This window comes from Moschus berezovskii, chromosome 21, assembly GCF_049115385.1.
Source record: "Moschus berezovskii isolate FMDL1 chromosome 21, NW_MosBer_1.0, whole genome shotgun sequence".
In the NCBI taxonomy this organism is placed as follows: domain Eukaryota; kingdom Metazoa; phylum Chordata; class Mammalia; order Artiodactyla; family Moschidae; genus Moschus; species Moschus berezovskii.
Window position 1 is genome coordinate 48324115 of NC_142480.1, and position 18861 is coordinate 48342975.

Below are 18861 nucleotides of genomic sequence, written 5' to 3' on the forward strand. Positions count from 1 at the left end.
ATTCTCAGCCTCCAAAGATCCGTCCGAACTAACAGCCTGGGTGCCCTTGGGGAGACGCCCCCTCTGCCCCAACTGTGTGCTCCCCAGGGACTGGTAGATATTAGAAAAGGTGAATTACCGCAAACTCAGAATAGGTGCTGGCAACAGAATTAATGCTGAAGTTGCGCCGTGGGGGGGCCGAGTCAGGGTACCCACCGCTGAGGATGCTGCCATTGAGCTCCAGGTTCTCCTTGTTGGCTCCATGCTTGACGGCACGGGGTGTTTTTTTCCCTGAACAGGTGGAAGTGATGACTGGCTGTAAAGAAAGATCCTTCAATGTATCACCCTTATAATGACCACACATACACAAATTATCAAAGGCTGACACCATCTTTATTCATGTGTCTGTAATCCTATTCTTCTGGTTTAACAAATATAAATTCTTAATGATTTGCAGAACCCTTGAGCATAGTCTGCAGAACACTTGGAAAGACAATACATTTTAGCACATACTCCTCACCCCTCCCCTGGGGTGAGAGCTCCTGTCTGGACCTAGTCGTCCAGTGTAACTGGGCTGGAACCCACATGCAGGGACCTCACACAGCAGCACTGAAGACCAGGCTTTCGACCGGGCCTACGGAGACCTCAGTCCCCAGCCCCCCGTGCTCCCACTGGTCAGGGCTCAGGGTGGCCACTCTTCTCCTCTCATTCAGTCTGGGAGATACTAGCCAGCTTCCATCTGGTAACTCTCGGCATCTCAATGATAATCAGATGCAAGGATCTTAGAAACTGGAACAAGTCAGTGGGGCCTTGTGTGGCTGAACCACACTGACTCCTTTTTGTCAGCTCCACCTTAGGCCTGCAGTCCCACCCTCTCCCCGTCCTCCATGACTGACCTTCAATCTACGCACAAGGAATGTGCCCAAGCCAGACAAAGTCCCTATCAAGTCTGACCCTTGCCTTCACCTGATATGAAAACTGAAGAATGCCTTTTGCTGACGCAGGTGGTCTTGAGACCCTGGGAGAAGGAAAACTGCGCAGTGCCTATCAGTACAGACGTGCTGCTCCTAGATGTGTCCTACAGATGTGTCTACATTTTTAGCTTTGGCCCCTTTAAATCCCTCTGTACCCGTTTCGGTGCTTGAGTGCAGATGCAAATGCCTCTGGGTCACTGTCCACCCGATCCTGCCTGTAGGTAAATTACCCACAGTAAACTTCATAATTGCACTTTATGAAGCTACCTGCTTTGTTTTTCGGTCTCAAAGCTCCTTCTCAGTCCAGAGGATAGTATTCGGTATCTCTGCCTCCCAACAGACCCTGGAGTGCATAGGCCAGGCCGGTGTTATAGATGTGATTGTACACAGAGCATACTGACCTTGCTGCCAGAAGGTGGAAGTCGAGACACAGGAGAGCGGTAGACTGTCCCTGAAAAGACAGGCCGAATGCTGCTGTTGGCCGTAGCATTGGACATGGTGGTAGTGTTCAGCTAGAAAAAGAAACAAGATTACTGACATGAGACAACGGGCTGAATAACCCATCCCTACTCCGGGAGTTGGTGATGGACAGGGAGGCCTGGCGTGCTGTGATTCACGGGGTCGCAGAGAGTCGGACATGACTGAGCGACTGAACTGAACACTACAGAGGATTGAGGACGGGAAGCAGTCTAGAAAAGTGTTCAGTGTTCCATCCAGCAGATGGAATTGCAAAATGGGACAAACATTTTGTTCTGAAAAGTTAAACAGGCAACTATCCTAAGACCCAGCCATGTCACTCTTAGGTATTTACCCAAGAGAAATGAAAGCATATATCCATACAAAGACTTTCACATAAATATTTACAGCAGCTTTATGTGTAGTAGCCAGAAAACTAGAAATAAGCTAAATATCCATCAACACAGGCAACTAGGTAAGCAAATCGTGGTATACATCCAGTGGAATACTGTTCAACAATAAAAAGAGTAACCTACTGACATAACACAGATGAAAAAAGCCAGACATAGAAGTATACACACTATGATTCCATTTCTATAAAATGTTAGAAAATGCAAACTAATCAACAGTAACAGAGCAAACAAAGCTGTAGTTGCTAGGAGCTGGAGGGGATAGGTAAGGAAAGCAAAAAGAATATAAAAGGGCAAAGGGAAACCTTGGGTGTGATGGGTAAAAATGTATAATATGTTCTAAAAATTTCATCACATTATTTTCCTAATAAAAAATTAAGTACCTAATATCAAACAATAGGGAACTAGTTTAATAAATGACAGAATGTCCAAAAAATAGAATATAACAGCTAATAATGAGCATATTTAAAGAAAGTTTAATTCTCTGAAAAAGAAGAAATCAAAATTATATATGTGATCTCTATTTTATGAAAATACACTATTTTTAAAAGCTTTTTATAAAAATCAGGAAAAACACCAAATATTCTCATTGGTGCTCCTGGAGTTATACATTATAGGTGACTTTTTTTTTTTTTTTTTTATAGGTGACTTTTTAAAAACATTTTATATGTTATAAAGTATGAGTTGAGTAGCAAAGAGGAAAATAGCGCTCCATTCATCAAGTTTAAAAAAAAAAAAAAGGATGGAAGGAAGGAAAGGACGGACTCCCTGATTTCCTGCTCTAGAGATTAAGGAGTACTAGCTATTCTATTTGCCAAGCATTAAAGTCTTCTTTCACACAGTGCCATGGTCACTTGTTGGAATTACAGAATGAACCTCTGAAGGTTTTCATCATTACACCCCCTGAGTTTAATCCGGGATCCAACATCTGACACACATCAAAGACCAGCAGTTCAGGCAGCTCCGCGTTACCTTGCGCACTTTGCCTGGAGTGCTGGGTGTCGGTCCTCGCCGCTTGTTGGGTGTTCGCGGAGTACTGCCGTAGAGCATCTCTGTCTCTGTCTGCTTCTTGTTCTTCAGTTGCTATGTGAAAGTCAGGGGCAAGAGTGATAAATCCCAGGAGGAGAACAGCTCTGGGATGGGGGCAGAGGAAGGGCCAGAAATACAATGCCAGTGTCTACACCCAGAGTTAAAAAGAGCTGCCATGAGCTGCGACTTCTTTAGCTAACCGAGAGCCCTGGCAGAGACAATGGGCTGCTCCCTCATTGCTCTTCCCCGCTTCCCAAGCTGGGTTCACTTACTCGTTCCTGCTTGGCTCTCTCTTTCTCCAGTCGGTGCATCTCCCACTGTTCTGTTACGTACTCCATGAATTTCTGCCCATTCACCACAAATGCCTTTGAATGCTCCTGTTCCCACATTTCAATCCTTGCTTTCAACTCCTCTTCCAACTGAGACCAGAAACAAGGACATGATAATTACGTCAAATCTTTGATGTGAAACCTAAAAGAAATGATTCTCCCAAAGAACGCCTATTACCCACTCAGAGTATCATTAGCCTGACTTCAGGTAGCTGGACCCATATGGGAACAGGCCGGAGTGGCCAGAAATCAGTCTGGGCATGGTTCATTCATAATACACTTGAAGGTGGGAAAAGGTGAGAACCCAGAGCCTGACCACTAAAGTTCTGGTGCCGGAAGCTGGAGGCAGCACTGGGGGAACCTGCAACATTAAGCAGGCAGTGTTCACAGAGCAGCACTAGTTGGGCTGCAGCCTGGGATCCACCCCTTACTGACTCTGAAGAGGTGGGCAAGGTACTTAAGTGCTTAGTCCCTCAGTTTGCTCATCTGTAAAAATGGAAATAATAATACCAACCTCTTAAGGATGTTGTGACGATTAAGTGAATTAATAAATGGAAAGCACTCTAAGACAGTATCTGGCACTTAATTCAATAAATGTTAACTATTATTATTAAAATACAGAATAGTAATGAAGTCTAAAGCACTTTCTCAAAAGGTCACCTTGTGTTATGGGCTCAATTATGCCCCCTGCCAAATTCATATGCTGATGTCCTAATCCCCAGTACCTCAGAACATGACTTTATTTGAACACAGATGTAATTAAGTTAAAATGAGGTCGTAAGGGCGAGTCCTAATCCAACATGACTGTAGCTTTGTAAGAAAATTTAAACACACACACATACAGTAGGAGGACTGTGTGGAGATACAGAGAGAAGATAACTGTGTGGAGGCAGGAAAGAAGCCTTGGAAGAAACCAGCCCTGCTGACACCTTGATCTCAGACTTTTAGCCTCCAGGACTGAGAAAATGAATTTCTGTTGTTTAAGCCACCCGGTCTCTGGTACTCTGTTGTGGCAGTCCTAAAAATGTAATAAAACTTGATACTCAGTTATCAAGGAATACTTGATACTAGGAAGACCCAGCATGTACTTACTATCCTTACCTAACCTTTGGAAGAGAATACAGTTTGGGGGCAAAATGATTAAAAGCAAAGGATATACAAAAAGTGAGATATTTTGTAGCCACGCACCAAACACTCTCAGCAACAATATTAACTTGCTGCTGCTGCTGCTGCTAAGTCGCTTCAGTCGTGTCTGACTTTGTGCGACCCCATAGACGGCAGCCCACCAGGCTCCCCCGTCCCTGGGATTCTCCAGGCAAGAACACTGGAGTGGGTTGCCATTTCTTTCTCCGATGCATGAAAGTGGAAAGTGAAAGTGAAGTCGCTTAGTCGTCTCCAACTCTTTGCAACCCCATGGACTGCAGCCTACCAGGCTCCTCCGTCCATGGGATTTTCCAGGCAAGAGTACTAATTATTATTAGTAAGAGTACTAATATTACCTTAGGGAGTGTTTTCTGGAGCTTGGCTCTCTGCTTTTCCTCTTTTAGAAGATTTCCTCCACGATTTGTAAATCGACTTGGATCTGAAGCTTTTCTCTGTGAAAAACACATTTTAATTAGAGTAAATGCCTGACAGTCACTTCTGCTAGAATCCATGCTCTCATAAATGGATGCATATTTGTAAGGAGACTTCAGAGTCTTCATCCCCACCCACTCTGAGCAGTGAGACATGGTGACTTTCTAAGGAAGGGAGTGGGGTGTGAATACTCCCAGGGAGATGCACAGTCATACACTGGGGTGCAGGAAAACTGCTATTTCCTTTTCCATCTAAAAAGTAAGACAGGCTTTAATATTTACTGCGCAATGTCACTGGCTCCTTTCCTTGGTTCAGAGGTCACCAAAGGGAAAAGGGGGGAGAGGGGGGACAAGCAGGGTGGCTCCCCCACTTGCCCACTCCCACTGTATTAAGACAACACAGCTTAAATATGCTCAGTGAAAGGGTTTACAGATCATGTGATTTTTATTAAATTAACCCTCACAAAATGGACAAAAATATAAAATGTTAGGCTTCTTATTCTTTTTAACTTTTCTGTTTTTAGTTACATTCTACAATATATCAGAACAGTAATGTAAGTATATAATTTATAAATACAAATTAGGTGAATACACTACAAAATGGGGCAGATAATCAAAAAAGTTTAGAAACAGTCTCGACAATTTGGGGGCCAAACTGATAAACTGTTTCCTTTCCAGGCTATTTGATTAGTAACTTTCTATAAGCATATCTAAAAGGAATGGTGATTAGGTTCTTATTTTTCCTTAAACATTGGCATGTAAACAAGGGTTGCATATTTGGTTATTAGCTTTATAGTTGATTTACAATATTATATAAGCTTCAAGTGTACAACACAGTGATTCACAATTTTTAAAGGTCATACTCCATTTATAGTTATTATAAAATACTGGCTGTGCTCTATAGTGTTCCATGCTGTACAATGTATCCCAGTGGCTTAGTTATTTTATACATAGTAGATGTACTTCTTAATCCCCTACCCCTAAATAGTCCCAGTTTCCCCCTCCCCACTGGTGACCATTAGTTTGTTTCTATGTCTGTGAATCTGTTTTTTTGTTATATGCATTAGTTTATTTTCTAGATTCCACATATGAGTGGTGTCTTACAGTAGTTGTTTTTTTCTCTTGAGTTATTTCACTAAGCATAATACCCTATAGGTCCATCCAAGTTGTTGCCAGTGGCAAAATGTCATTCTTTTTTATGGTTGAGCTCTTTACTAACTTTCACTCCTCCTCCTCCTTGCCTTCTACCAGAAGTAAGGAGGAATGGAGGCCTAGAATACCTGCTCTTAAACAGCTGTGAGATCTCACGCAGTTTTCTCTACTTCTGAGTCCTAGTTTCCTGCCTATAAACTTGGATTTAAACTCCGGATTTGCTCAAGGACTGTTCCAGCTCTAACAGGACTGGTATGGACCTCAGAATAAATCTCATGAATTTCATGCCCGAGGTGCCTCACTTGCCTCAACCTGGTCCCAGCTTTGAACTCTAAAATGCTCTAAGGGAACCTATTCGTGCTAAGTCTGTCAGAACAAAAGGAATTCAGAATACACAAATGTGCCCCAATAACCAGGCAATTTTCTAAGATAATAGCAAAAATTTGAACAGTAGAGAATGTTAGTTGCCTGCCCCTACATCCACTCTTCTCTGCTTCCTTAGAAACAGACCCTGGATTTATCTACAGCAGCAGTTCTCCCAGCCTCGCCAGCAGTTGGTGTGGCATTTAAGCAGAGGTGCTATGAAGAGAAGGAAATGGCAACCCACTCCAGTATTCTTGCCTGGAGAATCCCAGGGACGGGAGCCTGGTGGGCTGCTGTCTATGGGGTCGCACAGAGTCGGACACGACTGAAGTGACTTAGCAGCAGCAGCAGCTATGAAGAGAGCCTGGGAAAGGCTCTCAGAGGGATGTGGGGGGCACTGTCTTTTGTGCTCCCGCCTTCACACACTGTGTGAAACGCTATGGTGGGAGCTCCAGAACCACTGTGGACCTGAGCTTAAGACTCACCTCTTAGTGGTGGAGGAGCTATGAACTGGAGAAGCCTGGGACCTCACTAACTATGGAACGGCCATACCTGCCTTGCACTGCCAATCCCTAGACTTTCTTTATGCAAGAAACTTCAGCCTTATTGAAGGAATTAATTTGGGGTTTTTCTCTTACATGTTTCTAAGCTTGACAAATACAGATGGGCTAGCAGTAATTTACAGATGTAATGATAAAACCTGGTAAAGAGCAAAGGAAACAGGCTCTGATTCCACACAGATGCTTTCTTAATACCACACTGCACTCTCAGGAAAACAGACAAAAACTAGGGCAGTACCTCAAACTCTAAGAAAAGCCTCCAGCTTTCTTCCCACTTCTGGACACCTTCAAAGAGTTCTTTGTGAACCTCATAGTAGTTTCTTAACCGCACAATCTCGGCATCATGGAGCTGGAGCAGATTTTCTGTGTAGTCCTCTGCAAGATACAGGCCCAGGAGCTTTAAGAAATCCCTCCAGTGTTTAGTATCCCAATTTACTAATCCCTCATCCCCCTAAAATGGAAGCAGATTTTTCCCCCTTACAGTAAAAGTGATACATGAGTAATTGTATGCTGTAGATAATAAAAGCCAGGTTTGTCACCATCAACCTGGTAGGACTGGAGACTGACTAAGGTGTAGAATAATATGACTAAGATTCTCAAAACTTGTCATCTTTTGCCTTGTCTTAGGTTTCTTTCATGCTGCCCAATAGAGGGCTGAGTCACAGAAAATGTCCAGAAATGTGGAATTCAGTAAACATAGCAGCACCTTTATATTCAGTTCAGACCAGAATTCCATTGGGCCCTTGGGGGCATACTCCTGGGCTCAAAAGTGGGCTCTGCCATTTACCTGCTGTGTGTCTCTGGGTTAAGCTGTGCAACATTTATGTGCCTTGGTGTCCTTCCTCATCCCTTAACATGAGTATTAAGTGAGATAATCCTGTAAAGAGTCTAACATTGCACCTGGCAGCACAGAGTAAGCACCTGAGCTTCACACCTACAGGCCACAGAGTTTACTGCTTCAGAGATCCCTCATTTTCCAATAGCATTTGCAAATGCTTATTTGAACAGGAATGGCAATTTATGCTGAATGGCTTGGAAATTTATGCCTCTGTTCCAGAGAAAATACTTTCTAGTGAATGTCTGCACTTGTAAAGCACAAGTAAGCAGCCACATGAAGAGTGACACTTCTATACGAACCAGAGTAATAAGCAGCAAAAGCCTGTCTCTGCTCCTGGCTGTAAAAACACTTGTCCCAGTACTGAGCCACCTCCACTCGGATAGCCTCAATCACTTTCTTCATGTTTTGCATTTTTAGTTCTTCCAACCGATCCACTTCTAATTGCAGCTAAAACAAAAAGACCTGTTAAAAGTGTTTGTTATATTTGTATATTTATGTAAATTTGCAAAATATTTTCCCCCTTTTTAATAAAGTGAAGTGAAAGTTGCTCAGTTGTGTCCAACTCTTTGCGACCCCATGGATTATAGTCCATGGAATTCTCCTGGCCAGAATACTGGAGTGGGTAGTCTTTCCCTTCTCCAGGGGATCTTCCCAACCCAGGGATAGAACCCAGGTCTCCCGCATTGCAGGCAGATTCTTTACCAGCTAAGCCACAAGGAAAGCCCTTTTTAATAAAATTACAACACAAAACCACAGTGGCAAATCAACACTCTATAACAATGATATCCTAGGAGCCAGAAATCTAAGAAACAGACACAAAAAATAACAGATGATCAGGCTACTGCCACCCTTTTCTGATGCTTGTCTTAAAAACAGGCTCACTCAGGACTTCCCTGGTGGTCTAGTGGCTAAGACTCTGTGCTCTCAATGCAGGGGGCCCAGGTTCAATCCCTGGTCAGGGAACTAGATCCCGCATGCAACTAAGACCTGATGCAGCCAAATAAATAAATATTAAAAAAAAACAACAAAAAAAAACAGGTTCACTCAAGGCAGAAGCTAGTAAAGACATCAGTGTGTGCTCATGCTCAGTCGCTCAGCTGTCTCCAACTCTTTGCAACCCCATGGACTATGTAGCTGGCCAGGCTCCTCTGTCCATGGAATTTCCCAGGCAAGAATACCAGACTGGGTTGCCACTTCCTATTCCAGGGGATCTTCCTGACCCAGGGATTAAACCCACATCTCCTGCACTGGCAGGCGGATTCTTTACCACTGAGCCACTAGGGAAGCCCCAGAGACATCACACTTGACAGCAAAAAGCTGACCCTGTGCCCTCAGGGTTCCTTACCGCTTTCCGGACCTTGGCCTTCGACCCAGTCATAACCGTGGCCACAGCTTCTCTTTCTTCTGCAGGTATTTGCAACCTATCCCAGAGCTCTCGTATCTGAGCACGCAGCCCCTCACACACTGCTTCATTTTGTGATTTTCGCACTTCCAGCTGTAGCAAGGAAAGCAGTGGTTACAGCAATGACAGCAGCAGAGAGAAAGCTGGCCCTCTGGCTTCCCACAAAAATACATCTCTACCCCCATGGAGAAGAAGCACTTTCACAAGACTGTGAAGAGCTGTGTTTTCATGACTTCTGAAAACAAACTATAAGGCTGTCATTATGGTAGTAGGGTCTCAGATCTCCAAAATTAGGATATAAATTTTAACTAAAAAAAATTGTTTCAGTTAAACACTAAACTAATTCAAATAACTTAGTTTTTCACCCAAATCCTGAATTTCATATTCTTAGAACTACATATAAATTAAGGTTTTTGTTTAAGAAAAAAAAATTCAAGGTTGTATTTCATACAATACTCTCTTTATCTTAAAGGAAAAAACCGCAAGTGTTTTTTTTTCCAAATTGCTGGATACTGTGGAGATCCCAGGCCATAATCCGAGCGACATTACCTGCCGGAGCAACTTCTGTAGTGTTGCAATATTTTCCAGAGATAAACAGAAGGCTTCTTCATCTTCACACACCACGTCTCTTTCAAAGCTTGTGTCTGGCGTGTGCTCTAATTCCTCCATACACAGTATGATCTGTCTCTTTATGTTAACAAACTCCTCACGCCTAGATGCCTATGAAAGAAGATGATTATAAGATACTTGGAGGAAAGTCAAATGACTTTTAGGACATATGAATGTTGACATAAATCTATGACAAACCTAGACAGAATATTAAAAAACAAATACATCACTTTGTTGACAAAGATCCATATAGTCAAAGCCATGGTCTTTCCAGTAGTCATGTACGGGTATGAGAGTTGGACTATAAAGAAGGATGAGTGCCGAAGAATTGATGCTTTTACAAACTGTGGTGCTGGAGAAGACTCTTGGGACTGCAAGGAGATCAAACTAGTCAATCCTAAAGGAAATCAGTCCTGAATATTCATTGGAAGGACTGATGCTGAAACTGAAGCTCCCAATATTTTGGCCACTTGATGCAAAGAGCTTATTCATTGGAAAAGACCCTGATGCTGGGAAAATTGAAGGCAGAAGGAGAAGGGGGTGACAGAGGATGAATGAACATGAATTTGGGCAAACTGCAGGACAGGGAAGCCTGGCGTGCTGCAGTCCATGGAGTCACAAAGAGTTACATGCTACTTAGCAAACTGATCAGAAACACCAATGTTAGCATACCTTTGTTTCCCTCAAAGTTGCCACATGTTGTCTAAACTGGTTCAGTTCTTCTAAGCTGGGAACTGAGGTGCTGTCGATTTCATAATGGGGCATGCAAAGAATTTCACACAGTTCTTGATCTTGTTCTTGAAGAATTTTCAGTTCTTGTTTTCTTTCCTTTTTCTGTTTTCTCCTCAGTTCTACCTGAGTGCGCAAATCCTTTTCTAGTTGCAAGATTGTTGTCTCTCCTTCTTCCTGTAGGAGACAATGTACTACTGTTAAGGTGCCAAGTGGATTTCTTCAAAGGAGGAGAAAGACGATGAAAAAAAAAAGACTAGGATGACAGACTTTTAGTTAAACTTACAAATAAGTTAACTGATTTGTTAGCCTAACAGAATATAACCTAACCTAACAGAATATGGCACAGAGAGGGTCCCCTAACAAAGTTCCCCAATAAGGAAAGGTACCAGGGCAATTTTACCAGAGGTAAAAATGGTTGAAAAACTTGCTTTGAGTTAGCTATAGTTATTTAGCTCCTAACTAAATGTTTATCCCAATAATCCTAAGAACATCACTTAACCATCCCAATAATCGAAGGTCATCACTTAACCAATAATAGTCCATTTTATACTCCTTGCTCTACTCCTAACTGATAAGCAGAAGAAAAAAGTAGCAGTTATATGTCCTATAAATTTTATTCAACATTGAACTAGGAACTGTCATATAATTTAAGGGAGATGTACTACTGAATACCTAACTTCTCATCCAATTTCATATCAAAAGTTAAAAAAAAAAAGACTAAAGAAAGAATCTCAGAAAACAAAATTCTGTAAAGCTATTATCCTTCAGTTAAAAAAATAAATTAAAAAGGAATCTCTGTTCAAAATCATTATTTATTCCATTTGTGTTAATGTCTGAGACTGCCTGATTGCTCACGGCTACAAGATATTTATTATCCTTAACTCTTTAAACACAGTGACCTCCTCCGAGGCTGACTCCATCTAGATACCCAGGCAGCTCTTTCTGTAACCTGAGACCTTACTGGTACCACGTCAGCCCCCTGTGTGCTGTCCCTGCACCCACCTTTATTCTAGTTACCTTCCCAACCCTCACATTTGTCTTCATTTTTATGATCCCAACACTGTTTTTACTGGTTCTAACCAGGGCTATGTTTCGGGGTCCCTCTGTCATTCATGTCATGCTTGCTGGTGTCTGCATTCATGTCTGACTCGTGCTGGAGCAAAGGACAGCAACCTCTCAGCAAGAAACACAGATGAGCATCCCTGGGTTTGACCTCACTCTCCTGATATTCCTACTATGGAAACATTTCTTCTCACGTGGCCACTCTGGCTGGTTCAGTGGTATGCAGCTTTCAAGTATGAAAAAATCCACCAAGGCAGGTTTTGGGGATAACTTTCCCTTATATCACTCGTCACTTTTGTTTCTTAAGTAGCTCTTTTCATTTTCTTTCAAAAAAAGAACGGAATGATATCATCTATTCCTCTTTTAACTAAGTTCAGAGTTAAAAAAATTTTATGTCCTACAAATTGATAGGAATAGGAAATTTGTTTTGATGAAAACACTGCAACACCTAGGTGTTTCACCTCTCAAAAGGGCAATTTATTTATATAAGTGAAAAGCTGGCTTTGCTGGAACCAAGTAACCAGGCAACATGTTCCACCCATTTCTCATGTCCAGTATCAGCCCTACAAGGAAACTTTCCACCTAAATCTCAAACAGGATCCCCTGACACCCTGCCACATACATGAAAAGGCTCGACATTTAACTCGCTGCACAGAGTGTTCAGCTCTTTTTGACAGACGGCTATGCTTTTGATAAGTCTTTCCTTCAGGCTTTCCTCTTCAGCAATCATCATATCCAGGAGGTCCTGTGAGAGAGAAAGCAGTGCTATAAAGTTTTGGGTTTTCCTCCATTGGTGTCAAACAACAAATAACACCAAAAACCTCACAGTTTCAAATTTTTAAGAAAGGACTTAAAAAAAAACAGGACTTCCCTAGTGGTCCAGTGGTTAAGACTCCATATTCCCAATGCAGAGGACCCAGGTTCAATCCTTGGTCTGGGAACTAGGATCCCCATGGCTTGGCCAAAACAAACATGCAAACAAAACCAGGAGGAGCCTGTGACATCCTAGTGTCACTTCTATATGCTATTTTAGATGAGACACCAACATCCTTACCCCTGTCCCACTGCAAAGAGGCCAGTGCTACTAAACTCACCTTGATGTGCTTCTTTACAACCTCAGTTCTTTGTAACCGCTGGTCCTCTGGAATGCCAATCAATTCCCATATTTCCCGAAGGTGATTCAGGGCTTTCTGGAGACATACTATGGACTCCTCTGCCAGCACCTCACTAAAAAGCAAAAGAGAAGCCAGCTACATAGCCACTGCCTCCAGTCTAAAAACTGTATTTACAGAAACTAAAACTAGTTTCTGAGTGTGCTCAAGGCTAAAAAAATTGGAAATAAGCATTCAACTTAATTCATCTTTAACTACTTCCCTATCCTTCCCCTGACAAACACCACAAGCCTGGCAAAGCAAAATCCAGTATCATGTTACATTGTAGAAATTAAATCTTACACTGTGTAAATTTAATCTTTTGAATAATACTCAGAATCTGGACTTCAATCTATGATTCTATCTATGGCAGTATATTATGGAAAAACAGACAAAAATGTCAGCTCCTATAAAACAGCTGGAAGTTTACTGCAGATTTGTTATTCATCTTTTCCCTTCCAGTTTTATTACACTATAATTAACATACAGCACTGTATAAGGTTAAGGCATGCAGCACAATGCCTTGATTTACATGCATCATGAAGTGTTACCACAGTAAGTTTAGTGAACATCTGTCATCTCATATAGGGAAAATATTAAAGAAATTTAAAAATTATTTTTCTTATGACGAGAACTCAGTATTACTCTTTAACAACTTTCATAAATAACATACAGTGGTTTCAATTATATTGATCATGTTGTACATTATATCCCTATTACTTATCTTAAAATTGATTTATCTGGACTTCTGTGGTGGTCCATTGGTTAAAAATCTGATTGCCAATACATGGGTTTGGTCCCTGCTCTGGAAGGATGCCACATGCCAAGGGCAACTAAGTCTGTGCACCACAGCTACTGAGCCCAGGCACTCTGGAGCCTGCGCTTCACAACAGAGAAGCCACTGCAGTGAGAAGTCTGTGTGCTGTCCCGGCTCACAGCAACGAGGGAAAGCCCACATAGCAACAAAGACCCAACATAGCCAAAAATACATTAATTAAATACAAATTATTTAAAAACCTGACATCTTATAACCTCTGACTGCCCTCATCCAATTCTTCCTTCCCCCTACCCCCAAACTCTGGTAAGCTAAAACTAATCTCTTTTTCTCTGAATTTGCTTGTTTCTGAAATATAATTGACTTACAACACTATGTTAATTCCTGCTAGAGAACACAGTGAATATTAGTGAACATATTTCTATACATTTCAAACTGATCACAAGAATAAGTCTAGCTACAATCAGTCACCATACAAGATATTACCTAGTTCTTGACTACATTCTGCACACTATCCATTTCATACCTGTAACTCATTTATTTTGTAACTGGAAGTTTGTATTTTTCTTTTTTTAAATTTGGCTGCACTGGGTCTTTGTTGCTGTGGGATCTTCATTGCTGCCTTCAGGATCTTTTCGTTGTGACATATGGGATCTCAGTTCCCTGACCAGGAATCAAACCCACATCCCCTGAATTGCAAGGCAGATTCTTAACCACTGGACGGCCAGGGAAGTCCCTGATAGTTCTATATTTAATTTTTTGAGGGATCGCCATCTGTTTTCCATAGTGGCTAACTCCAGTTTACATCCCCACAAACAGTACACAAGGGTTCCCTTTTCCCAGTATCCTCGCCAATTCATGTTATCTGTTATCTTTAATAAAAGCCATTCTGACAGTTGTGAGGTGATTATCTCATTGTGGTTCTGATCTGCATTTCCCTTTTGATTAGTGATGTTAAGCATCTTTTCATGTGCCCATTGACCATCTGTATGTCTTCCTTGGAAAAATGTCTATTCAGATCCTCTACCCATTTTTAGTAAGGGTGTTTGTTTTCTTAATGTTGAGTTGTGTATATCTTTGTATACTTTGGATATTGACCCCTAATCAGTGTTGATGAGTATACAGAAAAGCCAGAACTTTCACACACTACTTGTTGGAGTGAATTAGTACACCACCTTGAGACTGCTGGCAGTATCTGATAAAATTAAACTCTGGATGTGCTTTGCTACCAGTCAGCCAGGAGGCCCGGAATAAGTCACTGAAGCTCTTCGGTGCAAGAAATGAGGCTCAAGGCTCTCACTGGCCCCTCTCTGTTACAGCACATTCAGGGGTTCTGAATCACCAGCCTAGACCTCCAGGAACATCAGTTTCTCCATAGTTTTAATATACTTATTTCCAAGACATTTTTCTAGCCAAGAAATCCCAGTGTAAAGGTTTCCTGTCCTAGTTGCAGAAAAGCTTTTGCACAAATACTAGTTGCCTATACCAGATGGCAATATCAATACACACATAATGAAGAGTGTTTAAAAGAATTTACTGGGACTTCCTTGGTGGTCCAGTGGTTAAGAATCTGCCTGCTAATGCAGGGGACATGGGTTCGATTCCTGCTCTGGGAAGATTCCACATGCCGTGGGGCAACTAAGCCCGTGTGCCACCACCACTGAGCCCAGGCTCTAGAGCCTGTGCTCTGCAACAAGAGGAGACACTGCAATGAGAAGTCCAGGCACCGTGTACACCGCAACGAGAGAAACAGCCACAGAGACCCAGCACAGTCAAAAACTAATTAATAAAAAAAATGAAAAGAAAACCTATAGAATGGGAGAAAATATTTGCAAATGATGTGACAGACAAGGGCTTAATCTCCAAAATACACAAACAGGTCATGCTGCTGCTAAGTCACTTCAGTCGTGTCCGACTCTGTGCGACCCCACAGACGGCAGCCCACCAGGCTCCCCTGTCCCTGGGATTCTCCAGGCAAGAACACTGGAGTGGGTTGCCAAAACAGTTCATACAACAATAAAAAAAAAAAAGAGAAACAACCCAATCAAAAAATGCACAGAAGACCTTAATAGACATTTACCCAAAGAAGACATACAGATGGCCAGTAGGCACATGAAAAGATTCTCAGCATCACTAATTAGTAGAAAAATGCAAATCTAAACTATAATGAGGTACCACCTCATAACTGGTCAGAAGAGCCATCATTAAAAGCCTGCAAATAACAAATGCTGGAGAAGGTGTGAAGAGAACCCTCCTACACTACTGGAGGGAATGTAAGTTGGTGCTGCCTCTATGGAAAACAGTTTGGAGGTTCCTAAAAAAAAAAAAATGGAGTTGCCATATGATCCAGCAATTCTACTCCTGGGCACATACCCAGACTAAACTATAATTTCAAGATACATGCACCCCTAGTGTTCACAGCACTATTATTTACAGTAGTGGGAAACAACCTAAATGTCCATCAACAGATGAATGGGTAAAGAAGGTGTGCTGTGTGTATACACAGACACACACACACACACACACACACTGGAATATTACTTAGCCATAAAAAAGAAAATAATGCCATTTGCAGCAACACAAATGGACCTAGAGATTATCATAAGTGAAGTAAATCAGAAAGGTAGACAAATACCACATGCTATCAAGAATCTAAAATACGACACACGGCAGACTCAAAGATATAGAGAACGTATTTGCAGTTGCCAAGGGGGAAGGAAGGATTGGGAGTTTGGGATTAGCAGATTCAAACTACACAGAACTACACAGAACTATATTCAATACCCTGGGAATAAACCATAATGTATAACTGAATCACTTTGCTATACAGCAGAAATTAACACAACATTGTAAATCAATTGTATTTCAATAAAACTTTAAAAGTAAACTAAAAGCATAAAAAAATGTAAAAAAAAATTATCATGGTACAATTATGTACTTACTGCCTTGCTAACTGGTTTCAGGTAATTCCTAAAAAGGTGCAAATTTCAGATTTTTTTCTTATACTACATCATTTGAAAAACTGAGGGTGCTTACAAGAATACCATTCAAGAATACAGAGGTTGAAAGGGGCCAATTTTTCCAGTCTCGAGACTCTTAGGTCACTAGCCCAGAAGATATCCTAAATGGCCCTTTAAATGATTTTCTACCTTCTGGCAGCATTCCACTGATCTACCGTCCTATTTTTTTTTCTAAATAGCCTTCTAGAAAAGCTTGTTAAGCTCCTGTGTACAAACTGCTTCAGAAATCAAGCCAATAGTTAATTCAGTGACCATTCTGATAACCATATTTTTCAGGCATATTTCTCAGTCTTCTTTAAATATGAATACTTGAAACCAGATTACCTGAAAGTCTGGTTTTGTTAGCATAGTAATTCCAGTTGTTAGATCTGTCAGGCTGGAACCAAAGTTAATTGATAACTTTTCCTTCCCCATCATTCACTTTCTTGAAAACAGTAGATGCCTGAACTACTGCTAATGGACTTGGGAGTAAAAGTCTTCTGTAAAATGTCATTTAAAATTTTACCAGTCTTCAGAATGTGTCATTAGCTGAAACACACAGCAGCTTAACTGTGCTCTCTTTTAAATAATAAGTTGTCATCCACAACCTGACACCCAATATCTGTTTTCCAGTGGTACCAGTGATTTGTACTCCATTCCCATTCTCCCAAGGACAAGCATTTGAAAAAGAACCGTCAGAATCAGTAACCATGGAAGGAAGAACCTTACAAAGCCATACATTAACCAGTTTGACCAATAACTACAAATTATGTAATAATGAATTATCACAATGCTTCATTCACTACTTTCAGAAAATAAGGTTAACATCTGTATCACTTTTAATACAAAAATCCTAGCACTGGCATTGTTTTCATTTTAGTGATGAGCAAACTGACATTCAACATCATTGCCCAAAAGTTACAAGGCCGGTAAGAGGCGCAGTGATGAGTCTGGTCGCAATTTCAATTCGGACACCCCCTTCTCCCCCACCGCCCCCTTCTGCCCAATGCCTGAAAAGCTGCTAAACGACGGGACAAGTATTCCTTAATTGGGAGTTTCCGAACTTGCAAGAAAACCAAGCTATGTTTCCAATTCGAGTAAAGTATTAACACTGCAACCCTGAGACACTGAAATGCAACGCTAAATTTGAAACTTGACCGCTTTACTGAAACCCTGACCACAAAAAATTTAGGACATACATAAAACAAGCGTCGGTGCCAATAAGCAGCACCTGAGACGCTCGGCGGGCGGAAAGGGTGGGGCTCCCGGACTCCAGCTCCGGCCGCTCCGCACCCGCGGCGCCGCGGGCCCGACCGACCTCCCCACCCCGCCGCTTTTCCCGGGCACCTGCGCTTGGCCCGCTCGGGGCGGCTGGACCCGAGGGGGCCGGAGGCCGCCGGGGAAAGGGCGCGTCAGGTCTGGCCTCCCCGCCGCCAGCGGCCCGCGGCCCTCGCGCCGGCTCACAGCTTCCCAGCGGAGCCCGGCCGCTCCCGGCCTCACTCGGGCGCGGCTGACAGGACGCCCCGACCCCGGGTGGAGGGCGGCCCCTCGGACCCCGCACCGCCCGGCACCCAGAAGGGGAGTCGCTCCCTCCCGCGCCCCCTCGACGCCCCCCACAAACATGCACCTTCTCCTCATGACGGACGCTCCAAGCGGGCGGGCGTCGAGGCCCCCGACCTTCTCCACGCGGGCCGATCGCAGCAACCCCCAGCAAGCACCAGCGGAGTCCCTCCAGGTCGCAGCTGCGCGAGCCGTTAGGCCTCGGCAGAATTTCAAACCGAACCGGAGGCGGTAAAAGCCCCGCGATTGGTGCCCCATCCCGTCGCTCCTCGAGAAGCCCCGCCCTCGCCCCGCCCACCGGCGCGCTGCGTTTCGGGGCGGGGGCCTGCACACTGCGCGCGGTTTTCAAAGTGCGCGTCTCCGCCTAGAGACCGCCGCGTCTCCCGGTCTTCCTGGCTTGGTCCTTTTAAAACGCCTTGGGAGCAGGAGTCACAGAAAAGCCTGGAGCGTTAATATGTTCCCTCTCTCTTTCAGGCAGCAGTCCTGGAGACCGAGCTTTGGTGGCCGTTTCCCTAGATAGAGGAAAGCAGGACCTAAAGGGGAGAGGGAGGGACGTTGGACCTTGCTCACCGGCCGGTGCTTTTCTAGTGATCTCATTTAATCTTCCCAGCCATCCTATTTTTGTTGTTGTTTAGTCGCTAAGTAGTGTACGACTCTGCGACCCCAATGGACTGTGGCCTGCCAGGCTTCTCTGTCCATGGGATCCAACCTGCCTCTCCAGCGTTGGCAGGCGGATCCATTACCACTGAACCACCTGGGAAGCCCAAACATCCTGCTAGGTAAACACCGCTGTTCTACAGAAGGAAGTATCTCCAAAAGGGTTTTGACTTCCCAGGTAACGATTGGTAAATAAATGAGATTACCTGGATCGTGGTTTTCTTTAAAACTACAAGGGTTTATATAATTG

At 43.0% G+C, this 18861-nt stretch overlaps 2 protein-coding genes and 1 non-coding gene across 8 annotated transcripts in view; 2 read left to right on the forward strand and 1 right to left on the reverse strand.

Moving 5' to 3' along the window:
* RCCD1 (RCC1 domain containing 1) overlaps positions 1-3127 on the forward strand; it is a 19971-nt gene extending 16844 nt beyond the window's left edge. The window contains exon 7 of the mRNA XM_088829617.1: positions 2464-3127. Coding sequence (XP_088685743.1) covers positions 2464-2495 — 32 coding nt within the window. The 3' untranslated portion in view covers positions 2496-3127. The remainder of the gene's footprint in view (positions 1-2463) is intronic.
* PRC1 (protein regulator of cytokinesis 1) overlaps positions 1-18169 on the reverse strand; it is a 21358-nt gene extending 3189 nt beyond the window's left edge. For 3 of the 6 annotated variants that reach the window (XM_055417850.2, XM_055417848.2, XM_055417849.2), the window contains exons 1-13: positions 18022-18169; positions 12564-12696; positions 12092-12214; positions 10348-10581; positions 9616-9786; positions 9010-9159; positions 7964-8111; positions 7065-7201; positions 4677-4772; positions 3121-3267; positions 2792-2902; positions 1355-1465; positions 196-295 (exon numbers count right to left, since the gene is read on the reverse strand). In XM_055417850.2, coding sequence (XP_055273825.1) covers positions 196-295; positions 1355-1465; positions 2792-2902; positions 3121-3267; positions 4677-4772; positions 7065-7201; positions 7964-8111; positions 9010-9159; positions 9616-9786; positions 10348-10581; positions 12092-12214; positions 12564-12696; positions 18022-18032 — 1672 coding nt within the window. In that variant the 5' untranslated portion in view covers positions 18033-18169. Of the gene's footprint in view, positions 1-118; positions 296-1354; positions 1466-2791; positions 2903-3120; positions 3268-4676; positions 4773-7064; positions 7202-7963; positions 8112-9009; positions 9160-9615; positions 9787-10347; positions 10582-12091; positions 12215-12563; positions 12697-18021 lie in introns of all 6 variants that reach the window. The other 3 variants (XM_055417847.2, XM_055417846.2, XM_088829615.1) reach the window with 1 other exon arrangement.
* Positions 8555-8627, forward strand: TRNAE-CUC (transfer RNA glutamic acid (anticodon CUC)). The gene has a single exon. It is a non-coding gene; the product is annotated as a tRNA-Glu (tRNA).
* Positions 18170-18861: the final 692 nt, after the last annotated feature.